Raw genomic sequence first — 20,229 nt, forward strand, 5'->3', positions numbered from 1 at the left:
AATCAGTAGTGGTTGGCCCAAATGTGTTCCACGTTCCAGCTTGTCCTCTTGTGAAAAAATCAGCTGCAGTGCAGGGACCAAGTGTGAGATATACGAAGGGCATCCAAGGTGTATTTCCGTCTCACCTTCCTGTGACAAGTTCCATTGCAAAGAAGGGACAGTTTGTGAAATCAGTAGTGGTTGGCCCACATGCGTTCCCCGTTCCAGCTTGTCATCCTGTGAAAAAGTCAGCTGCAGTGCAGGGACCAAGTGTGAGATATACGAAGGGCATCCAAGATGTATTTCTGTCTCGCCTTCCTGTGACAAGTTCCATTGCAAAGAAGGGACAGTTTGTGAGATCAGTAGTGGTTGGCCCAAATGTGTTCCCCGTCGCAGCTTGTCCTCTTGTGAAAAATTCAGCTGTCATGCAGGGACCAAGTGTGAGATATACGAAGGACATCCAAGGTGTATTTCCATCTCACCTTCCTGTGACAAGTTCCTTTGCAAAGAAGGGACAGTTTGTGAAATCAGTAGTGGTTGGCCCAAATGTGTTCCACGTTCCAGCTTGTCCTCTTGTGAAAAAATCAGCTGCAGTGCAGGGACCAAGTGTGAGATATATGAAGGGCATCCAAGATGTATTTCCATCTCGCCTTCCTGTGACAAGTTCCATTGCAAAGATGGGACTGTATGTGAGATCAGTAGTGGTTGGCCCACATGCGTTCCACATTCCAACCCAGCTTCCTGTGAAAAATTCAGCTGCAGTGCAGGGACTAAGTGTGAGATATACGAAGGGCATCCAAGGTGTATTTCCGTCTCGCCTTCCTGTGACAAGTTCCATTGCAAAGAAGGGACAGTTTGTGAAATCAGTAGTGGTTGGCCCACATGCGTTCCCCATTCCAGCTTGTCATCCTGTGAAAAAGTCAGCTGCAGTGCAGGGACCAAGTGTGAGATATATGAAGGGCATCCAAGATGTATTTCTGTCTCACCTTCCTGTGACAATTTTCATTGCAAAGAAGGGACTGTATGTGAAATCAGCAGTGGTTGGCCCAAATGTGTTGCCCGTATGAGCCCACCTGCTTGTGAAAAAATCAGCTGTCATGCAGGGACTGTGTGTGAGATATATGAAGGGCATCCAAGGTGTATTTCCATCTCGCCTTCCTGTGACAAGTTCCATTGCAAAGAAGGGACTGTATGTGAGATCAGTAGTGGTTGGCCCACATGCGTTCCCCATTCCAGTTCACCATTTTGTGGAAATGTCAGCTGCAGTGCAGGGACTGTGTGTCAAATGGCTTATGGTTGGCCCAGATGTGTTACAATCTCACCCTCCTGTGACCAATTTAGCTGCAGTGCAGGGGCTGTGTGTCAAATTGTTTCTGGTTGGCCCACATGTGTTCCCATCCCACCCTCCTGTGGAAATGTCAGCTGCAACATTGGGACTGTATGTCAAAAGGTTTTTGGTGGGCCCCAATGTGTTCCCAGCCCACTTTCCTGTGCAAAATTCAGTTGCAGTGCAGGGACAGTGTGTCACATGATTTCCGGTTGGCCCCAATGTGTTCCGATCCCTCCTTCCTGTGACCACTTCCGTTGCCAAGATGGGACTGTTTGTAAAATTGTGGACTACTGGCCCAGATGTGTTGCTGTCCCACCATCCTGCGACAGAGCACATTGTCAAAGAGGGACTGTTTGTGAGGTCATCAGTGGCTTGCCAACTTGTGTACCCATTCTGTCTTCCTGTAACAAAACTCACTGTACACAGGGAATGGTGTGCCAGATTGCACATGGCCGGCCAACATGTGTTCCAGCAGCAGCACCTTCTTGCGCTTCTGTACATTGTCAAGTGGGGACTGTGTGTCGGCTTGTTAATGGATTCCCCCAATGTGTGCACAACCCACCTTCCTGTGACAAATTCCGCTGCAGTGTGGGGACTGTCTGTCAGATTGTGAATGCCTGGCCCCAGTGCGTCCCTCTGCCGAGCTCCTGCCATAGTACCCATTGCCAAAGGGGAACTGTATGTCAAGTTATAAATGGACGGCCCAAATGTGTGCCAGTAGCAGCACAAGCATGCCGCACAATTCACTGCAAGAGAGGGACAACCTGTAAAGTTGTGAATGGTGTCCCCAAGTGTGTGTCTGTTTCGCCCGCCCAGTCAATCTGCTGGGCCTCTGGACAACCCCACTACCACACCTTTGACGGACGCAGCTACGATTTCCAAGGTACCTGCACTTACACCGTGGTTAAGACCTGCCAACCCACTTCGGCTCTACCTTTCTTCCATATCTACACCAAGAGCCAGAAGAACTCCCGGTTCTCTTTCGTCAGCCAGGTCACCATCTCTGTCTATGGCTCCAACATCACCATGGTCAAGTACGAATATGGCCTTGTCAGAGTAAGAGCCCATCTCTGTGTGGTTTTATTAAAACTGAGGAAGTGGCGCCAGGGGTTGGGAATCTATAGTTGTTGCTGGACTTCCACTCATTTCAGACTCTTGGCCATGCTGGCTGGGGCTGATGGGAGCTGAAGTCCAATAACAACTGGAGGGCTACAGTTTGCTTATTTATTTTATTTCTCTCACACACCTGTCCTTCACTATAGCATTCCAGGGTAGGTTACAAGAGAGAGAGAGAGAGAGAGAGAGAGAGAGAGAGAGAGAGAGAGAGAGAGAGAGAGAGATTGGTTCAGCAGCCTCTGCAGGGCCAGCAGTTTCCTACACCTTTTTTCTTTTAATTGATGCATTTGAAGGTGGTGGAGATTTTGTCTCCTATCTACCTTTGTCAGAATCCACTTATCTGAAACCATCCCTTTTTACTGTGCTATTCTCACAGTTTTTCAGACACTCCCTGATTTTCCAAATTTGCATTTGTCATCTCGGGGTGCTTCCCCACAAAAGTACTTGACTATTCCAAGTATAAGGATCCGTAGGGATCAGGAATAAATATGGCTCTGTTTATATTTTAATGTGAGCCTACCAAGTTCACATTTTCTGAAATGATATGCAAACCCAAGCAGCTCACTTTCAAAATTCGCAATTCTCTGAATTTTGCATTGCAGTTCTGCAACCGAAATAAAAGGGCTGAAAATGTGGCATTAGGGGAAAGCATGCATAAAAACACCAATAGCAGTGAAATGCGTTGTTAGAAAAACCTGCTTGCAAAAATGTGCATATTTGGAGAAATGCACAATGAAATGTTGGCAACTTTGTGAGAACATTATTTTTAAAAGAAACGAATTGCAAAGTGAAGCAGAAGTGCAGCAAAGTGAACTTAAGCCTAGAAAAAAGAGAAGCTGACAGATTCATGCAGACCTACTCCTTTCTCGGTGTTGTTGTTTTTAAGTAAACGTGTTCTGACTGAGCCACAGAAACATAAGAAGCTGCCTTATGAAAAGTCAGATTATTTTCCCACCTGGCCTAGTATTGCCTGCTTTGACTGGCAGCAAGTCTCCAGCTACAAAGTCTTCTTAATCCTTTTTTGAACCTGGAGATATGCAAGGGACTTTCTTTTAAAAACCTTGTTTCACGTCACCTGGAAGTCACGTGATCATAAATGATTCTACTTTATTAGTCAGCATCACAACTAAAGTTGCTTCTTTAAATAGAAACTTCCTGAAAGAGAAGTTTGACCTCACTAGAAATGTTGGCATTTTGCTTCATCACAGCCTTTGCAAACCTGGATCCCTCCATGTCGAGTTGCAGCTCGGCATCCAGGGAAAAATCAGTCTCACACCAAGATAGGTTCCGAAATATGGCTGCTCCTAGGGCTATGGCAGCTCCTCGGGCTAATGCAGCACAGCTTTTATTGTGTGAAAATCAGAAAGATACAAGCCAAGTAAGGATACAAAAAATACAAGTCAAGCAATTTGTTCTAGCCAGCAGATAAAGACCTTGGTACTAGACCATGCGAGCGATCAGGCCATGCTACGTTAGCCAATCATATGGGACAGCACGAGCTGTTCACGCGCTATTCATGCTCCAAGGATGCTTCTAGCTATGAGATCACCCTGTAACAATAAGAACTTTGCTCATGCTCTCATGTACAAGCAATCATTTTCCCACACCTCCAGATGTTGTTGGGACTCCAGCACCCATCATCACTTGCCATTGGCCACACTGGCTGGGGCAGATGGGAATTGGAGTCCCAAAAAGCTGGAGGGCATCGGGTGAGGGAATGCTGCTGTGTCACTTCAATTAATTTGCAGAGTATGTGTATATAATCTTGACTAAAGAAAAACATTCTTTTATCTGCCTTTGCCGCTTCCAGGTCAACCAAGTACGCTCCCGCCTGCCCATAAGCATGCATAATGGGAAGCTCTCCTTATACCACAGAGGAGGCCAACTGGTTGTGGAAACATCATTTGGTCTGAAAGTTTACTATGACTGGAACTATTACCTAGTGGTGAAGGTCACTCCAGCCTTTCGGAGCCATATCTGCGGCCTCTGTGGCAACTACAACGGGGACCCCAATGATGACTTTATGACATCTTTGGGAGGCTTTGCCACCGATCCTGTGGAGTTTGGCAGGAGCTGGAAGGTGGAAGATGGTGATAGCCAATGCAGTCATGGCTGCCACGGCAAATGCTGGCGCTGTTCTCCAGAGATGGCGACCAGATACAGAGCGGAGACTTATTGCGGCCTGCTTACTAAGCACAGAGGTGGCCCGTTCCGACATTGCCATGCCTTGATTGACCCCAAGCCCTATTTGAACGACTGTGTGATTGATTTGTGTGCCTTTGAGGGCTACAAGCAGATATTATGCCGAGCACTGAAGACTTACGCTGATGCCTGCCAAAGAGAAGGGGCAGTGATATCTGCCTGGAGAAAACATGCCGGCTGCCGTGAGTACTGCAGAGCATTCATGGAGAGAGGGATCGAGCTACTTATGCAATTATGGGCACCTAGATGAGGGTCGTATTGTAGTATTTATTATTTACGTGTGAAATACATATCCTGCCCTTCCTCCCAAAGGAGTCTAGGGAAGCAAACGCACAAAAGATAAAGTCATTAAAACATCTAAAATATATAAGAAAGTTTCCAACACAGATGCAGACTGGGAACGATCTCTGCTTAAAAGGCTTGTGCAAAGAGACAGGTGTTCACTAGGAACCAAAAGATAACAGAGGTGGTGCCTGTTTAATATTTAATAGGAGGGACTTCCCAAGGGTAGGTGCTATGACACTAAAGGACTAATTACTATATTGGACAGAATAGTCCTCCTGATAAGATGATGTCTGCAGGAAACACTCTCCTGGAGAGTGCTGTGATCAGTTGGGTATATAAGGGATGAGATGATCGTCTAAGTAAGCTAGTCCTTGAACTTAGTCCAGTATTAATTGGCAGCCGGTGCAATTCTTTCAGCTGCATCATAACATGGTGGTAATATCCTGCCCAAGTGAGCAATTGAACTGCCACAGTTTGCACTTGCTAAAGCTTCCAGACTAACCTCAAATTCAGCCCTGCATAGACCCATTGCAGTAATGCAACCTGTGGTTCCAGAAGGGAATGTGTTTCATAACTGAAATATTGAAATACTGTGCACATATATGGGCATATATTAAGTAAGTGTATTCAGGAATACACTATCATAAAATAAAATAAAAGATTTGACCCTGCTATTTAGCTAAAAGGCTCTCCCGCAGTTGAATAATCCTGAACCACCTTGTGGGGGGAAATGGCTACTTTATTTTGATAGATAAGCTTACAGCAAGGATGGGAAACCTATGTCCCTTCAGATGTTCTTGAACCACAGCTCCCATGATCCCTAGCCATTGGCCTTGCCAGCTGATAGGAGAACCCTGATTTAGAACCTCAATGTATTAGATGAAATGTTGCTATCAAGCAAAGATAGGGCTTTATGTAAGAACAGTGGATGTGCTCACCTCTGCTTTCCTTTCTGCAGCCATGTCTTGCCCTGACTACAGTCAATACATGCCCTGCGGCTCAGCATGTCCTGCCACCTGCACCAACCCTGATGCTCCAAAGCAGTGTCACCTGCCCTGCGTGGAGACCTGCCAATGCAAGGCTGGCTACGTGCTGGATAGTGGCAAGTGTATTCCCAAAAACCGGTGCGGCTGCGCCTACCATGGTCGTCTCTATGCGCCCAATGAGCAGTTCTGGGGTGACCAGCAGTGCCATCAGCATTGCTTGTGCAGGGCGCAAGATAAAAAAGTGATCTGCCATGAGTCCCGTTGCAGGGAGATGGAAGGGTGCCATGTTGTCAATGGCATGAGAAAGTGCTACCCCACCTACTATGGGACCTGCACTGCTGTGGGACAGTTGCATTACATCACCTTTGATGGGTTGCGCTATGACTTCTACGGGACCTGTGTTTATCGCCTGGTTGAAATCTGCCACAAGAGAGCAAACCTGACCCAATTTCAAGTCCTGGTTCGGCATGAAAGGAAGGGACACAAGGATTATCCTGCCACCAAAGCCATTGAGATCAAAGTCTATGGTTTTACAATCACAGTCAGCCATAGTAAAGTCTTGGTGAGTGCACTTCTTCTGCCCTTCTGCTAGAACTCATGCAATTTCTTGGATTTATCAATCACTTCTTATTTCTGAGGTTGATTATTCAGTATGAAAGGAGCAAGCAACCCAAACAGGATGGTTTATTCACAATTATGTATTGATGTGGAGCTTTTAAAGTTCTTCTGTCTCCATAGGATCTTCTCCTAGGGCTAGGCACAACTCGCCATTTTCATTTATGTATTTGCTTCTTTGTTTCCTTTCTTTTATATCCACACTTTCTTCCGTAATGGAATCCAAGGTAGCATACATGAACAAAGCTATCAATGGTTACCAGTCATGATGACTATGTTCTACCTCCACTCTTAGAGACAGAATGCCTCTGAATACCAGTTGCTTGGAAGTGCAAGTGAGAAGAGTAGCCCTGTTGCACTTGTATCCTGCCTGTAGGCTTCCCAGGGGCATCTGGGAACTAGAATAATGAACCAGATGGACCATTGTCCTCATCCAACAGGGCTGTTCTTGTGTTCTTTTGTTCCCAAATATCTTGACTTGCAAGTTGAATACCTACAGGTGGTCCAACTATGTGTTCATTTATTTGCTGTGGTGGTTAGGACTGATGAGTGTTATAGCCCAAAACATCTGGACAGCATCCAGTTGGGGAAAGTTTATCTAGCACATTACTGTTTACTTAGACTGGCAGTGGCTCTGAGACAGTGATTGGCAGGCAGAATCTTTCCCATCATCTACTGCTACCTGGTCCATTTGAGTGAAGGCATGACCTTTTCCCTGAAAAGCATGTGTTGTCCCACATCTGCTTTATACAACATCTCTAAATACTTTTCTCTCTTTATTTCTACCTGCCTCACCTACCTTTTCCAGTTGAATGGATTGTTGGTCCACCTGCCCTACAACATTGAATACAACAAAGTTGCCCTCTACCGCCACGGCTGGGATATTGTGATCACGACTGATTTTGGTTTAACTGTCGCATTTGATGGGACTAACAATATCCGTCTCACGGTGCCAGGAGCCTACAGGGGTGACGTGTGTGGCTTGTGTGGCAATTTCAATGGGCGGGCAGATGATGACATGACTCTGCAACACAGCCAAGTTCTGACAACTAACCCAGGGGACTTTGGCCGAAGCTGGAAAGTTCGGGACATCCCAGGGTGCATTGAGAAGGAGAAGGAGGCCTGTGCAGACCTTGTGAACATTGAACACTCACAGAAGACGAGCAAGGAGTGTGGCCTCCTGCTGGACATGCGTGGCCCTTTCAGGGAGTGCCACAGCAAGGTGCCACCTCAATCATATTTCAAAGACTGTGTCTTTGACTTTTGCTCCAACAAGACCAATAAAAATGCCGTCTGTCACATCATCTCCTCCTATGCCGCAGCTTGCCAAGCATATGGCACCAGGGTCTATGAGTGGAGGTCTGCCAGTTTCTGTAGTAAGTTCATGGTCAATAACCTTGCAGAAAGTGAACCCCCAGTTCCTGCCAAGGAATGATGAGTACATAAACTCCCAGGCCAATTTTCAAAATTATTTTATTTGATGGAGAAAATGGATAGAAAGTTTTTCCCTTTCTCAGTACTTAGAACTTGAGGTCGTCCACACTGATTGGCAGGTGATTCAGGACAAATAAGTGGAATATGTTCAAAATATATGGAACTTGTTGCTACAGATTGTGGTGGTTGCCACTTGCATACACACAATGGGGATTTGACAGCTATCTGTGGAATGAAAAGTGGTATATAAATACATTGTAATATGTTATGTTCATCATCAATGATAGCTATAGTCATGATAGCTATAGGTGACCTCCAGGTTTCAGAGTTCATATAAATCTGGGTAGCAGTTTCTGGAGAGCCTGATGGGAAAACCAGTTTCTTCATCCTCTGCTTGTGGACTTCTCAGAAGAATCTGGTTGGGCTTTGTGGAAAATAGGATGTTGAATTGGATGGACATTTTGATCTGATTCAGCTTATGCACTTATTCCTAGAGTCAGGATCAGGAGATCTCCCTGTTAGAAACAAGATTTCAAATGTCTGAAATTAGTATCTCTTCCTACTCTAACATTTTAGGTTGGGGGGATTAGGAGAAGACACCAGACTAAGTGGGGTTCCACCAGGTCAATAATGTCTTCCTGTCTCTCTCCAGCACCTAAATGCAGTGCAAACAGCCGCTATAAAGTCTGCACCAGCAATTGCCCAGTGACTTGTCTCAGCCTCTTTAACCCAGTAGCGTGCACTACTAGATGCCACGAGGGATGCGAATGCAATGAAGGTTATGTTCTGAGTGGCGACCAGTGTGTTCCCATCTCCCAGTGTGGCTGTGTCCACCAAGGCTTCTACTACAAGGCGGGTGACTCTTTCTATCTCAACGGATTCTGCAAGGAGCGATGTGTATGCCAAGTAGGTGGCATCATGGACTGCCACCGTTCCTCCTGTGGTCCTAATGAGGAATGTCGTGTGGTGGAAGGTGTCCAGAAATGCCACTCACTTGCCCCCAAGAGGAGTGGCTCTTGTCATGTGGCTGGTGACCCACACTATCTCACCTTTGATGGCACCACATTTGACCTCCAGAGCAATTGCACCTACACCCTGGCTAGGAGCTGCACACAGAAGACCTCCCTTCAGCCCTTCTCTGTCAACGTGAAGAATGAGAGGCGGTCCAGGGGCAAGGTCTCTGTGACGAAGGTCGTGTCAGTCACAGCTTATCAAAACACCATCTCCATCTTGCGGGAGAAGAGAGGCATTGTCCTGGTAAGCCTTTGTGAAACGTAGAGCAATGGAACATGGTTGCTTGGTCAAAAGACATGAGGTGTTGAATATATAGGGTGAATGGTTGCAGCAATGAGGTTGTGTAATGATATAGCTATGGGTAATGATGGAGTCAGCGGATGGGCTGTAGCTCAGTGCAGAGAATCTGCCTTGTATGAAAAAGGTTCCAGGTTCAATCCCCAACATCTGGGGCTGGCAGAAACCCCTGAGAAACCCTGGAAGGTTCCTGCCAGTCAGTGTAGACAGTACTGAGCTAGATGAACCAATGGTCTGATTCAATATAAGACAGCTTCCTATGTTCAAGATGAGCACAGTAGAACTGATGTGTGGCTGGTGGGCAACAATCAATATACAATAGTCATATTAGCAAGGCTAGATCTAGGTTTGGGGGAGGCCTTGGGAAAGTCTCTACAGGTGGGCCCCCTACTTCATTAGTGAGTCCCTGTGGCCAAAGCTGGCAGCAGCAGCAGCACTATAATTAGTGTTTGACAATGCCATATTACCCATAGGTGCTAGGGGTGCGGGGCACCTGGGCGCTGGGCTCTTGGGGCACCAGTCGAGAGTCTGGCGAAGAGCCCACCCGCCAGTCAGAGTGCTGCGGTGGGCTCTTCTGCTGCGGGCGACCAAGCCAGCAAGATGCTGGGTGGCCGGCCAGCTCTGCCCTCATGCGCACCTGGGACTGGGCAACCGGGGGGGGGGGTGCTGGGTGGATCTTTGCACCCCGGCGCCATATATGCTTAAGACAGCCCTGGTGTTTGGGCAGCTTGGCAACACCTTTTTTAATTTTCTGCTTTGACATTACAGGGAATCTAAAATGGTGGCTCCAAGCCATCCAGCACAAGGGGTCCAGGGCAGGTGTCAGTACAGTGATGGGTCCTGCTTGCAACCTGGAGAGCCTAGTGTTCAGGGATGCTATGTGCTAATGCTAGGTTTTCATGTACAGTATAAGGAACATACGTAGAAAACAGACCAGTAAACAAGGGCAAAAGGTGAAACTACATCAGATGTTGGTTTGGACACATCAGAGGAGTGGCCATTGTCTTAAACTGTCTGCCTGCCTGATTCTCACTAACTTTCCACTGCCACAGGTCAATGGTGCAACCACCTACTTACCTTTCCGGTTGGTAAGTGATGGTATGTGGGCGTACTACCATGGTGACAACATTGTGATTCGGACAGACTTTGGCTTATTCGTCTCTTTTGACCAGCTCTACCATCTTGTTGTCAGAGTACCTGAATCCTATCAGGGCCAGACCTGTGGCCTATGTGGTAATTATAATGGCAGATCCAATGATGACCTCTTCCTGCCCACTGGCCACCCAGCCTCAAGCGTCCAAGTCTTTGCAGCTGCTTGGAGAGTGGACGTCCCCACGGCTGTCTGCGCAGATGATTGTGCCGCTTCAGTATGTGGTGCATGCAGAGAGAGCCGGAAGGCCAGCTATGTACACAGCAGTCAATGTGGCATACTTCAAGCCCCATATGGGCCTTTCAGTGCCTGCTTTTCCACCATCAACCCTGCAGACTTCTACAACAATTGCGTGCATGACCTCTGCAAAGCAAGAGGGAACACTGTTATCCTCTGTCGGGCTATCCATGCCTACGTCACTGCCTGTCAAGCTGCAGGCGTCAAGATCAAGCCTTGGAGGACAGCAGCATTCTGCCGTAAGTCCTCCTATAGAATTAGCTTTCTAAGGCCACGGGCACCTAACCCCACTTTCATAACCCCTGCCAGCATCCTTCTTGATCTGTGCACACTAGTATCTATTAACAATCTCAACTATACATCCAAGAACAGGTATTACCAACTTGTCTGCTCATAGTCCGGGCTTGGTGATGGAAGCGGCAGCATGTAACATCCCAATTCGTACTTTGCAAAACAATGGTAATTTTCCAAATGCAGTGCTGCAACCCAGTGTACAAAAGTGCATATACTAGAGTAAAGTGTGCATAAAAGTTCATATATTAGGGGGAAATAATTCACAAAGATGCTTTATATTAGGGAAAATCACTTTGCAAAAATGTGAATGTTAGGCAAAACTGCATACAAAATTGTGCATATTGGCAGGGGAGAAATCACATTGAAATGTTGTTGAGTTTTCCCAATGACTTTAAAAAAAGCAAACTGACATGGAAAGGTGGAGACCTGAACTTAAGATGGGAAAAACAAGGAACTGGGAATAAACAAAACTGTGAGATTTACCAATTCCTATTCTCCATCTGGCCCCCATATGTTGTCAGGTGTGAGGCAGCTGAGTCCAGTTCAAATTTGTACCCTTGATTGGCCAAGTTTGGCATGTGGGATGGTGATTTCTTATCCATGGTGCAGACAGTACTGAGCTAAATGGACAAAATGGTCTGAACTGACTCAGTATCCTAGCTCCCTATGTTCCTAATCCACACTCATCTTCCCCTTTCATATAGTAACTTAATTTTCCCCAATCTTTCTTGCAGCTATGAAGTGCCCAGTCAACAGTCACTACGATATCTGTGTCAGAGCTTGCCCCAGAGGTTGCAGAGAAGCAGTCAGCATCACCAAGTGCTCCAGCAACTGTGCCGAAGGCTGCCAGTGCAAAAAGGGTTACTTTATGGCTGGGTATCATTGTGTGCCTATTAGTCAATGCCGGTGCTTTCACCAGGGCACGTGGTTTAAGGCAAGTGACAAGCACTTTCTGAAAGAACAAGAACATGTTATCCCAATACACAAGCTGGCTAAACTGGAATGCTTGAATTTAAAGGCATTTTGTTCACTTGGGCTGTGGTTTCTCTACAAAGATCAGGAAGAGATGCTAGTGTGTGTGTGTGTGTGTGTGTGTGTGTGAGAGAGAGAGAGAGAGAGAGAGAGAGAGAGAGAGAGAGAGAGAGAGAGAGAAGGAGAAGAAGAACTTTAACACGCACACTTACAAACAGAGGCATAACCACAGCTGCACACTCACAGATTGTTCTTGTTAAGAATTCTTCTGCACCAAGGGGAAATAACACCTGAAGAAGCGTTTTGCTCCAACAGGAAGCAGAAGGCTAGCTGGGATGTTTATGGAGCAACGGGAAGAAATAATGTTGTAGAGGCAGAAATGGGAGTGGTGTAGGTTCCAGAAGCACATCTGTGGGTGTCACATGCCCCTGAAGTTTGTTAGGCAGATCTTTCAGTGTGGTGGCATTCATGTTTTGGAATATGCTCCCACTGGAAATTAGGAGGCACCAACTATTTTTTTCTATTTTTACTCAATGATGTGATGAAAGTATTTTTTTTTTACTGTGTCAAACACACACACAAATTTGCAGTTGGGTCAGCAGAACTGTGATGATAACATATGGAAGATACCACATAAACTCACCATACTTTATATGATTTCAAACATGGCAAAATGCAAGAGTCACCTGCTTTCAACACTGTGTTTTTATTGGCAGGTTGGAGTGAAGGTGATCACAGCCAACTGCAGGGAGGAGTGTACCTGCCATCGTCAAGGTCGGGTCGTGTGCACACCGCTACCATGTGCAGCTGGACAAACCTGTGTCCTGAGTAATGCCAAGTGGACTTGTATCCGGCAAGAGGGCCATTGCACCATTTCCCAGGGGCACATCTTCACAACTTACGACGGGGTCTCCGGAAAGGTTCCCCCTGTAGGGTCCTATGAGATCTCCGCGCTCATCAACGCCAAGTCTACATCTTGGTTCCGGGTGGTGATTCAGCTGCAGAAATGTCCTGCATGCCCCACACCCCTTGTGGTCACTGTCACAATCTATTTCCACAAGCTTATTGTGCTGGTGAAGCAGGACAGCTCAGTCACGGTAAGAAGTAAAGAATGGAAGCTGACAGAACTCATATTCTATCAGCCATTATACCTTTCAGTATCCACTTCTTATTTCCACATAAGCTTTCTTGCCAATCAACACACCGCCATCTCACCTCCCACTCTTCCCACTAACTTGTCATCCTTTTTATTTATCCATCCTGGAATGCTGTAACTAATGAGCATTAAATTAGCGTATACAGTTGCAATAGACACTCTATAAGGGTGGGCTTAATTCTCTTTGGCCAGCCATCCATAGGATTCATGCCAGAAGTGGGCAGGGCCAAAGCCAATAGCAGGAAAAGCAATAATTGACAAGGGGTGGAGCCACTCTACACTTTCACACATGCATGCACCATACCCACCCACATAAATACACACATTACACATTCAGCACTCACCACACAGTCAGTTGGCAAGAGATGCAGGTTGGATGAGACTAGTCTGATATAGGAAAGCTTTATATGAAAACTCTGGAGAGGTGAATGCATTGAAAAATGTAGAGCATAGAATTGGAGGGGCACAGAGATCAGAGAAAGAAAAAAGATGTTAAGAATTGCCACTGAATCAGCAAATTTAAGGGTAGTTTTGCTCAAACAAAATGCCCAGGGATATATAAGACTACCAGTAGTTTTCTTAGCGGCTAGTGACATAATTCAGTGTGTGTGTCACAGAAAGAGTGAACGAGCGAATAGGTACACTTCTGAGTCATAGGCAATGGCGTAGTTGAAACTCAAGTTGAATTCGAAGGTCCTCTCAAGAGAAACTTCTATACAAATTCAAAGGAAAATGAAAGGGATTTTGATAAGAGTTTCAAAATATATGGGTATGTGTGTATTCACATACATTTCTGGAAAGGTTCCTTAGCAAATGTGCTAGATGTATGATACAGAAAATGGAGGGAGGGGTGGTAGTCTAAGGCCATGAGCTTTAGAAGTTTTGTGACAAAAGCTTGAAATTGATGCAGCTTGCAGGATCCAATGCAGAGGCTTAAGGGGTAGGTCATGGTCATATCATGGAGAAGAACAGTGAGTTTAGCAGAAGCTATATCTCTCCAGCAACCACACATCTTCTAAAATTATATTGTTGTTCTCCTTGTTTTGTCTTTATTATCTGTAGTGGTTCTAAATTACCAGCTGGTTTACATGTTATAGGTTAATGGGCACCCAGTGCATCTTCCAGTCCAGCCCTCAAAGGAAGTATCGATAAGCCTGGCTCAGGACTTGGTGACAGTGGCACACAGATCAGGTGTGCGGGTTCTCTATAGCACCAGAGGAGACCTGACAGTGGCCATCAGCGGTGAACTGGCCAACAAAGTATTCGGAGCCTGTGGAAACTTCAATGGGAATGGTGCAGATGACTTGCGGTTACCCAACGGTAGAGTAGCGCACACCATTACAGAGGTCATTAGCCACTGGCGAGTCACAACAGCTATGCAAAATGGTATGTAAGGACAGAAACTTAATCAATTTTTCCCCAATGCTTGCATGTCTTATTTCACTAATCTATTTAATGATCCCCACTGCTTAAGTCAATGGGCAAGGGTGCAATCTCCCCCCCCCCAAAAAAAGCAACTGGGACATAAATGATGGCAACTGGATACTTGGTTGTTTAAGAAAGTAGGTTTCTACTGATGCTATTTATGCTGCTCTGTTGAGCATCTCAAGGTTGCACCCCATGACCCAAGCATGGAGGAAGAAGGAGAAGAACGAACAGTTTATTGGGGCCTATTGATCATGGAAGACTGGGCCTCAACTGTAAACACATTGCCATTGAGGGGTGTGTGTCAAATTGTAGCTCATGCTTGAGGGTGTTAAGGTAAACTTATTTCCCTTTCTCTATCTATGATTTCTGCTCTTCTTTCCTCCTCTTTTCTTTCTTCCATTATTTCATCTTTGCTTCCTTTTAACTCTTTTCTTGCTTTCTTCTCTTCACATCCTTCCTTTCTTCCCCCTCTCCACAATATGTTTTTCCCTAGAAGCAAGACTCAGTCTAAACGAAGACTTCCATGGCACTGCTTGAAAGCCAGCAGACTTTTCCATGCTGGTGCTCTCCAAGTGGTCTGGACTACAGCCTGACCATTGGTCATCCTGGCTGGGGCTGCCTAGAGTTGTTGTCCAAAGAATCTGGAGGGCACCAGATTAAGGAAGAATGATATAAAAGTGTTTCTTCACCATCGTAGCTCTGTGGTAGAAAGAATGTTTTGTATGCAGGAACGGGCCAAGGGGAAACCTACTCTGACCCATGCCTAGAAATAGGGTTACCATACGTCCAGAATTTCCCAGACATATCCAGAATACTGCATTCGTCAGCAGTGTCCAGGCAGAAATCAACTAAATGTTCGGGAAATTCCAGACGTATGGCAGCCCATGTTGGCAGTGCTGATTTCCCCGATTTCCCCTTAAAATAGCTCAAAAACAGCAATTTTATGACACGAGTAGAAGTGTGGGCAAGCCTCGACAGATTTATTCATCCTTAGCAATGGCTCTTTAGTGTCTCCTGTTAAGAATAACGCCTATACACAGTTTGGAATTGCCCACCATGATGCATGTCCAAGTATGGGTATACTCCCGCAAGGGATTTGGAATACTGTTGTTTGATATACAAGGCGCTGAATGCTCTGTTATTCCCTTATATTTTTAGCTCGTTTTAAAATCCACTCCTACTGAAACCTAGAATCGAGATCACTTTTGGATGTGAACCCCTCTGAGGCAATATCTGGACTGGTATCGTGACAGAAACAGCTTCTCCCTGGCTGAATCCCAGGGATAGGACAGGCAGCTGGTCTCCCAAGCACAATGGAACACCTCTTGCTGTTAAATAAATGTGCTTCCCTGCAGCAAAGCAGACTGGGTTCACCAGCTCAGAAATGCTGAGCTTCAGCCCTACAGATATTGTACATAAGTTCGGTCACTAGCTAGCCTCTGCTTCCTTGAATTTGCATTGTTTGATGTTTTCAGTTTGTTTCACTAGCTTATTCACATTTGACTCAAAGTGTCACATAGCATACATAGAGGGGTCCCTCTGCCAAACAATACAACACATTCCAATCTGATGTGTGATAGCTGCTCCCCAGGTACACAGCAAAGTCTTTCTTGGTTCAAGGCTACAGCTGTCTTTGGGGCATGGCAACGGGCGTTTCACAGCAATGTCTTGACCCAGACCGAGTTGAATCTAACAGACAAATCAATAAAAAGCTTTTGGTAAAGGTCTTGCATTTGTGTGAGTCCATCTTGACAGCTTTTTGGCAAAATAATGATTTTACACAGCTGCCTGGGCTACAGTGCTGGTCAAAGAAGTACTGAGAGTACCACCAGACCTCGATGGTTGTAGCTGGCATTTGGGTCAGTGCTATTACTTCCACAAGGACGTAGTCCATCAGCAACTGCCCAGGTTTTCCTGGTTTGGAGTGTATGTGCAACAAGTAGGATTGCTAGACAAGAACTGGTAGTCATGTTTGGAAAAGTATTTAGTGAGAGGGAGTAAATAACCCCAATTCATTGTTTCTGTAAGCTGTTTTGGAAATAGAAAAGCAATAGAAAAAAATGTGTTAAATAAGCAAATAAATCGCCTCATGAGAAGACTCCCACAGGACTGGGGGTGAAGAAAGAGGCAAAAATTGACCTTATGATATTTTGGTGATGCTGTTCCTCATGGCCAGTATGTAAAACATGACAACCATTCAAATGGTGGGTGGTTGCTAATACTGCCTCCAACTCTTTCATTTTTCTCCTTCCTCCAATCTTGATCAACACTTAAAGCCTCCGGCTTTGTGCCAGCGCTGCCCTTCCACAATTTGCCCATGTCACCTAGATGTAGCTCAGACCTGTAGGCTGTAGACCAGCCTTTGTCAACCTGGTGCCCTCTAAATGTTTTGTAGTACAACTCCCATCACGAAGTGACCACTCTAGATCCTGAGTGAGACCCTGTCAGCATATAAAACCTCTGCTCAGAGATCTTTAGTGGTTGCCAATTTGTTACTGGGCCAAGTTCAAGGTTACTAGTGGTATGTAAAACCCTTAATGGCTTGAGACTAGTTTATTTGCAAGATCACCTTACCCCATATATGCCCATTTGACCACTGGAACTTGCACTGTTACAGATGCTGCATATTACTCGTCCCACACTTATCCGAAATTGACCTTTTAGTGTGGCAAGGACTACACTTATTTTCTGCCTATTGAAAACAGGCAAGCCCCTTCACAAGCCTATCCAGACAAAAATATGTTGACATGTTTTAATCTTTTTTACTATATATTTTAATTCTCTTTAACTGTTTTCGTTGTTTTCAAATGGTTTTATTGATAATTTCAATATTTCTTGTAAATTGCTTAGAGGTTCTACTACAATCAAGCAGTGTATAAAAACTTTGTTAAATAAAAATAAATTTTCTTAGGGTTTTATGTTACTTTGGGTTTTGTGATGCATTACACTCTTCCAAACAACATGTTCATACAAACTGAAATGAGCGGGACATTATCTCTTCTGTGCCCACAACACGCCCGTTCATGTGGCTCCACAGCAAACGAAACTAGGGTACAGGGGAAAACGGAGGCCCTCTGGTCACAGTATCACATTTTTATTGTCAGCTGTGGCAGGGGGGAAACTGGGGACAAAATGAGAAAGGAATATTGCTAATGGTGGTGAGTTCAGTCAGAATAAAAAGACAAAGCTTCCTCAGAACTCTAGGCAGCAGAGCCTAGGGACTGTTTCGTGACAGACAGCTTGCACCTGATACACAAAATGGAGGTTATTGCTCTCCAACTTCTCAGAGGCAAATGCGACACATGTTTTGAATAAGCAGATTCCATACAACTAACACCGCTAGGCGACATATGCAAGAGGTTCTACGGGTGCAATATATCATCACAAGCACGAAGTAATATTTGAGGTTCTTCCTTTACATAGCTTTTTGTTGTTTTTATTTACCTCAGAAATTTTACCTCAGAGTGGGGATGGCCCTACAATTAGGCGGAAGCTAACCAGGGAGGGCAGCAGCAACAGCCACCTTTCCTGAATCCCCAATAATTCCCCTCAGTATCCACATGGTATCTCATAATCTGGCCTGCTGCCTCAGGGGCAGTGAGGAATATTATCCTGCCACCAACGCTGAGGTTAAGATTCAACTGCCAGTCTGGAACATGAAATGGGTAAGTGGGGTGGGGGAGGTGCCATCTTGTCCTTTGCATCAGAAAGCAAACTACCTTCAACCATTGCAGGTGCATTTCAGCTAATACGTGCAGTGCGTGAACTGAATTATTCATGGCACAATCTACTGCCCTGTTCTGGAAAACTCATCTCATTCCTCAGTTAGTTTAACTGCTAGTCAGCCTGAGGAGACTGTTGAAGGAGGTGCCTGCGTGACTCGGATAGGGACCTTAAGTCCTCAAAAGACCAGAAGGCAGCTCCCTTGTCCTTTTCTAGGCAGGACACAGGGGAAGGGCCAATAGGCCGCTTATCCTGGCGCCACCGAGGCTTTTCTTTGGAGGAGGGCGAAGCCAATTTGACCCTTCTGCTGGATCCTGGAAGAGAAGGCAATGGATTGAAGGACCGAGGTTGACAGGACAGGGCAGAGTCCAGCCGGCTGGTGAGTACATGACAAAGGGCCCTGGGGACAGAGGAAGACAGAGACCCCCTTGTAATTAAAAAGGGGAAGGGGCATCCTGATCACATGCCCAAACGTGTTTGGTGGCAGTAAGGGAAAGATTGGCCCCTGATACCCACCCACGCTTAAGGATTTAAAGGAAGGCAAAAAGGAAAAAGGGGGGGGGAACCGGGAGGCTAGTGTGTGTGGTACAGCGTCCAGTGAAAGAGGCACTTGGTGCGTGTGTGTGTGTAACCCCAGGGTATTCCCTTGGGGTAGAACCAATAAGTACTCCGCTTCCCAGCAGCGCGAGCTCGACTGGGCGAGGAAAATTGGGAAGTGCATGTGTGTGTGTTTGGTGTTTGGGGACGCTGCACAAGGGCCATATTAAATATGGGAGGGAGTGGCTCAAAAGGTCTAATAACTCCCCTAAAGTGCATGCTGAACAATTTCAAGAAAGGATTCAGCGGAGACTATGGCGTTGTGATGACGCCAGAACGCTTACACACTCTGTGTGAACTGGACTGGACACAGCATTGAACTGGGAAGAAACATAGGGGCCCTAGCTGGGACAGGGCAACAAGGAGTATCTTTTGAGGCTGAGTAGTTACTTAGAGAAGAGTTTCAGACTCAGATTCAGATTTGGGAGCGATGGAGGGGATCGCTCCAGAGATCCCTTAGGTTATCCAAGTTAGTATACAGAACCAGAGTGCATACAAAGCTTTCAGATCTCTGGACCTCAATGAAGGCAAGAGTTCAGCCAGGCAGAGCTGGAGGGTTCTCTGCTGAGCTGTAAGTTTGATAGTAAGGCAAGCCTCCTAGTTTCTCCAAAGCCCATCACTGAACTGGGAAGCACATGAGCCTTGCAGACCTCCAACAGTTTTGATCCCTATAGTAAGTACAGCTTGACCAGGGAGGGCAAGCTAAATCCCAGAACTTAGCTAGGGAAGAGCTGGGTATCTATGTGACCAGCGGCAGTTTGGAACACATCAGGGAAACCACCAGTAGTGTCCTAGCTTCTCTGATGACCAGTGAGAGGTGGTCTATGACTAGGAAATACGAAATGGTTTTAGACCTATAGCAGTTATAGCTGAGACAGGGAGGGCAATTTAATTGGTGTCCTTAACCAGGCACCAGCTGGATGGCTCAGTGCTCAGGTGTGTCTCAGAGAACACTGCAGCAGACCCCTGGTTTGAGACTCAGGCAGAGAAACCTCAAGAGAAGACCTGCATCTTTGTGGCCACCACAGTTGACAAGTTAGTTGCCACAGAAAAAGGATGAGGGAACAGATGAAAAAAAAAAAAAAAACAAGCCGGACACCTGAAACTGACCACAGGGTGTGACCAGCCAAGGTCAGGTGTCTGCTGGGAGAACTACTAGAAGTTAAAAAAAACACACACAAAAAACTGCATAAAACTAAAAGAGGAAGAAGAACTTTCTCCATTTAACTTGCATGAGTTTGTGAACATGGATGAAGTTCTAGAGGTTCACGTGATAATAGAGAAACCCCCCCACCCCCCTGGCTGAAGAAATATAAGACTGATCAATTCAAAATTAAGGAGCACAGGCAGGAAAACGCCTCAAGAAGCCCATTTACCAGGGATCCGAGGCAAAAGTCCTGGCCCCACCCCCATA

At 45.9% G+C, this 20,229-nt stretch overlaps 1 protein-coding gene across 1 annotated transcript; it reads left to right on the forward strand.

Moving 5' to 3' along the window:
• Positions 1-936: 936 nt before the first annotated feature.
• Positions 937-16,073, forward strand: LOC308592220 (IgGFc-binding protein-like). The gene is made up of 10 exons (XM_081203507.1): positions 937-2,365; positions 4,236-4,809; positions 5,871-6,460; positions 7,322-7,889; positions 8,600-9,204; positions 10,311-10,884; positions 11,674-11,873; positions 12,628-13,008; positions 14,165-14,453; positions 15,654-16,073. Exons 1-10 carry the CDS (start codon positions 1,043-1,045, stop codon positions 15,677-15,679), a joined length of 5,130 nt encoding a protein of 1,709 aa, XP_081059633.1. The 5' UTR covers positions 937-1,042; the 3' UTR covers positions 15,680-16,073.
• Positions 16,074-20,229: the final 4,156 nt, after the last annotated feature.

The sequence above is a fragment of the Podarcis bocagei genome, assembly GCF_964188305.1.
Source record: "Podarcis bocagei genome assembly, chromosome: 7".
Classification (NCBI taxonomy): Eukaryota; Metazoa; Chordata; class Lepidosauria; order Squamata; family Lacertidae; genus Podarcis; species Podarcis bocagei.

Coding starts and splice junctions, on each gene's coding strand:
- LOC308592220 (XM_081203507.1), top strand. CDS start 1,043: ATGAGCCCACCTGCTTGTGAAAAAATCAGCTGTCATGCAGGGACTGTG. Junction 2,366..4,235: donor ACGAATATGGCCTTGTCAGA/GTAAGAGCCCAT, acceptor TGCCGCTTCCAG/GTCAACCAAGTACGCTCCCG. Junction 14,454..15,653: donor CACAACAGCTATGCAAAATG/GTATGTAAGGAC, acceptor TTATATTTTTAG/CTCGTTTTAAAATCCACTCC.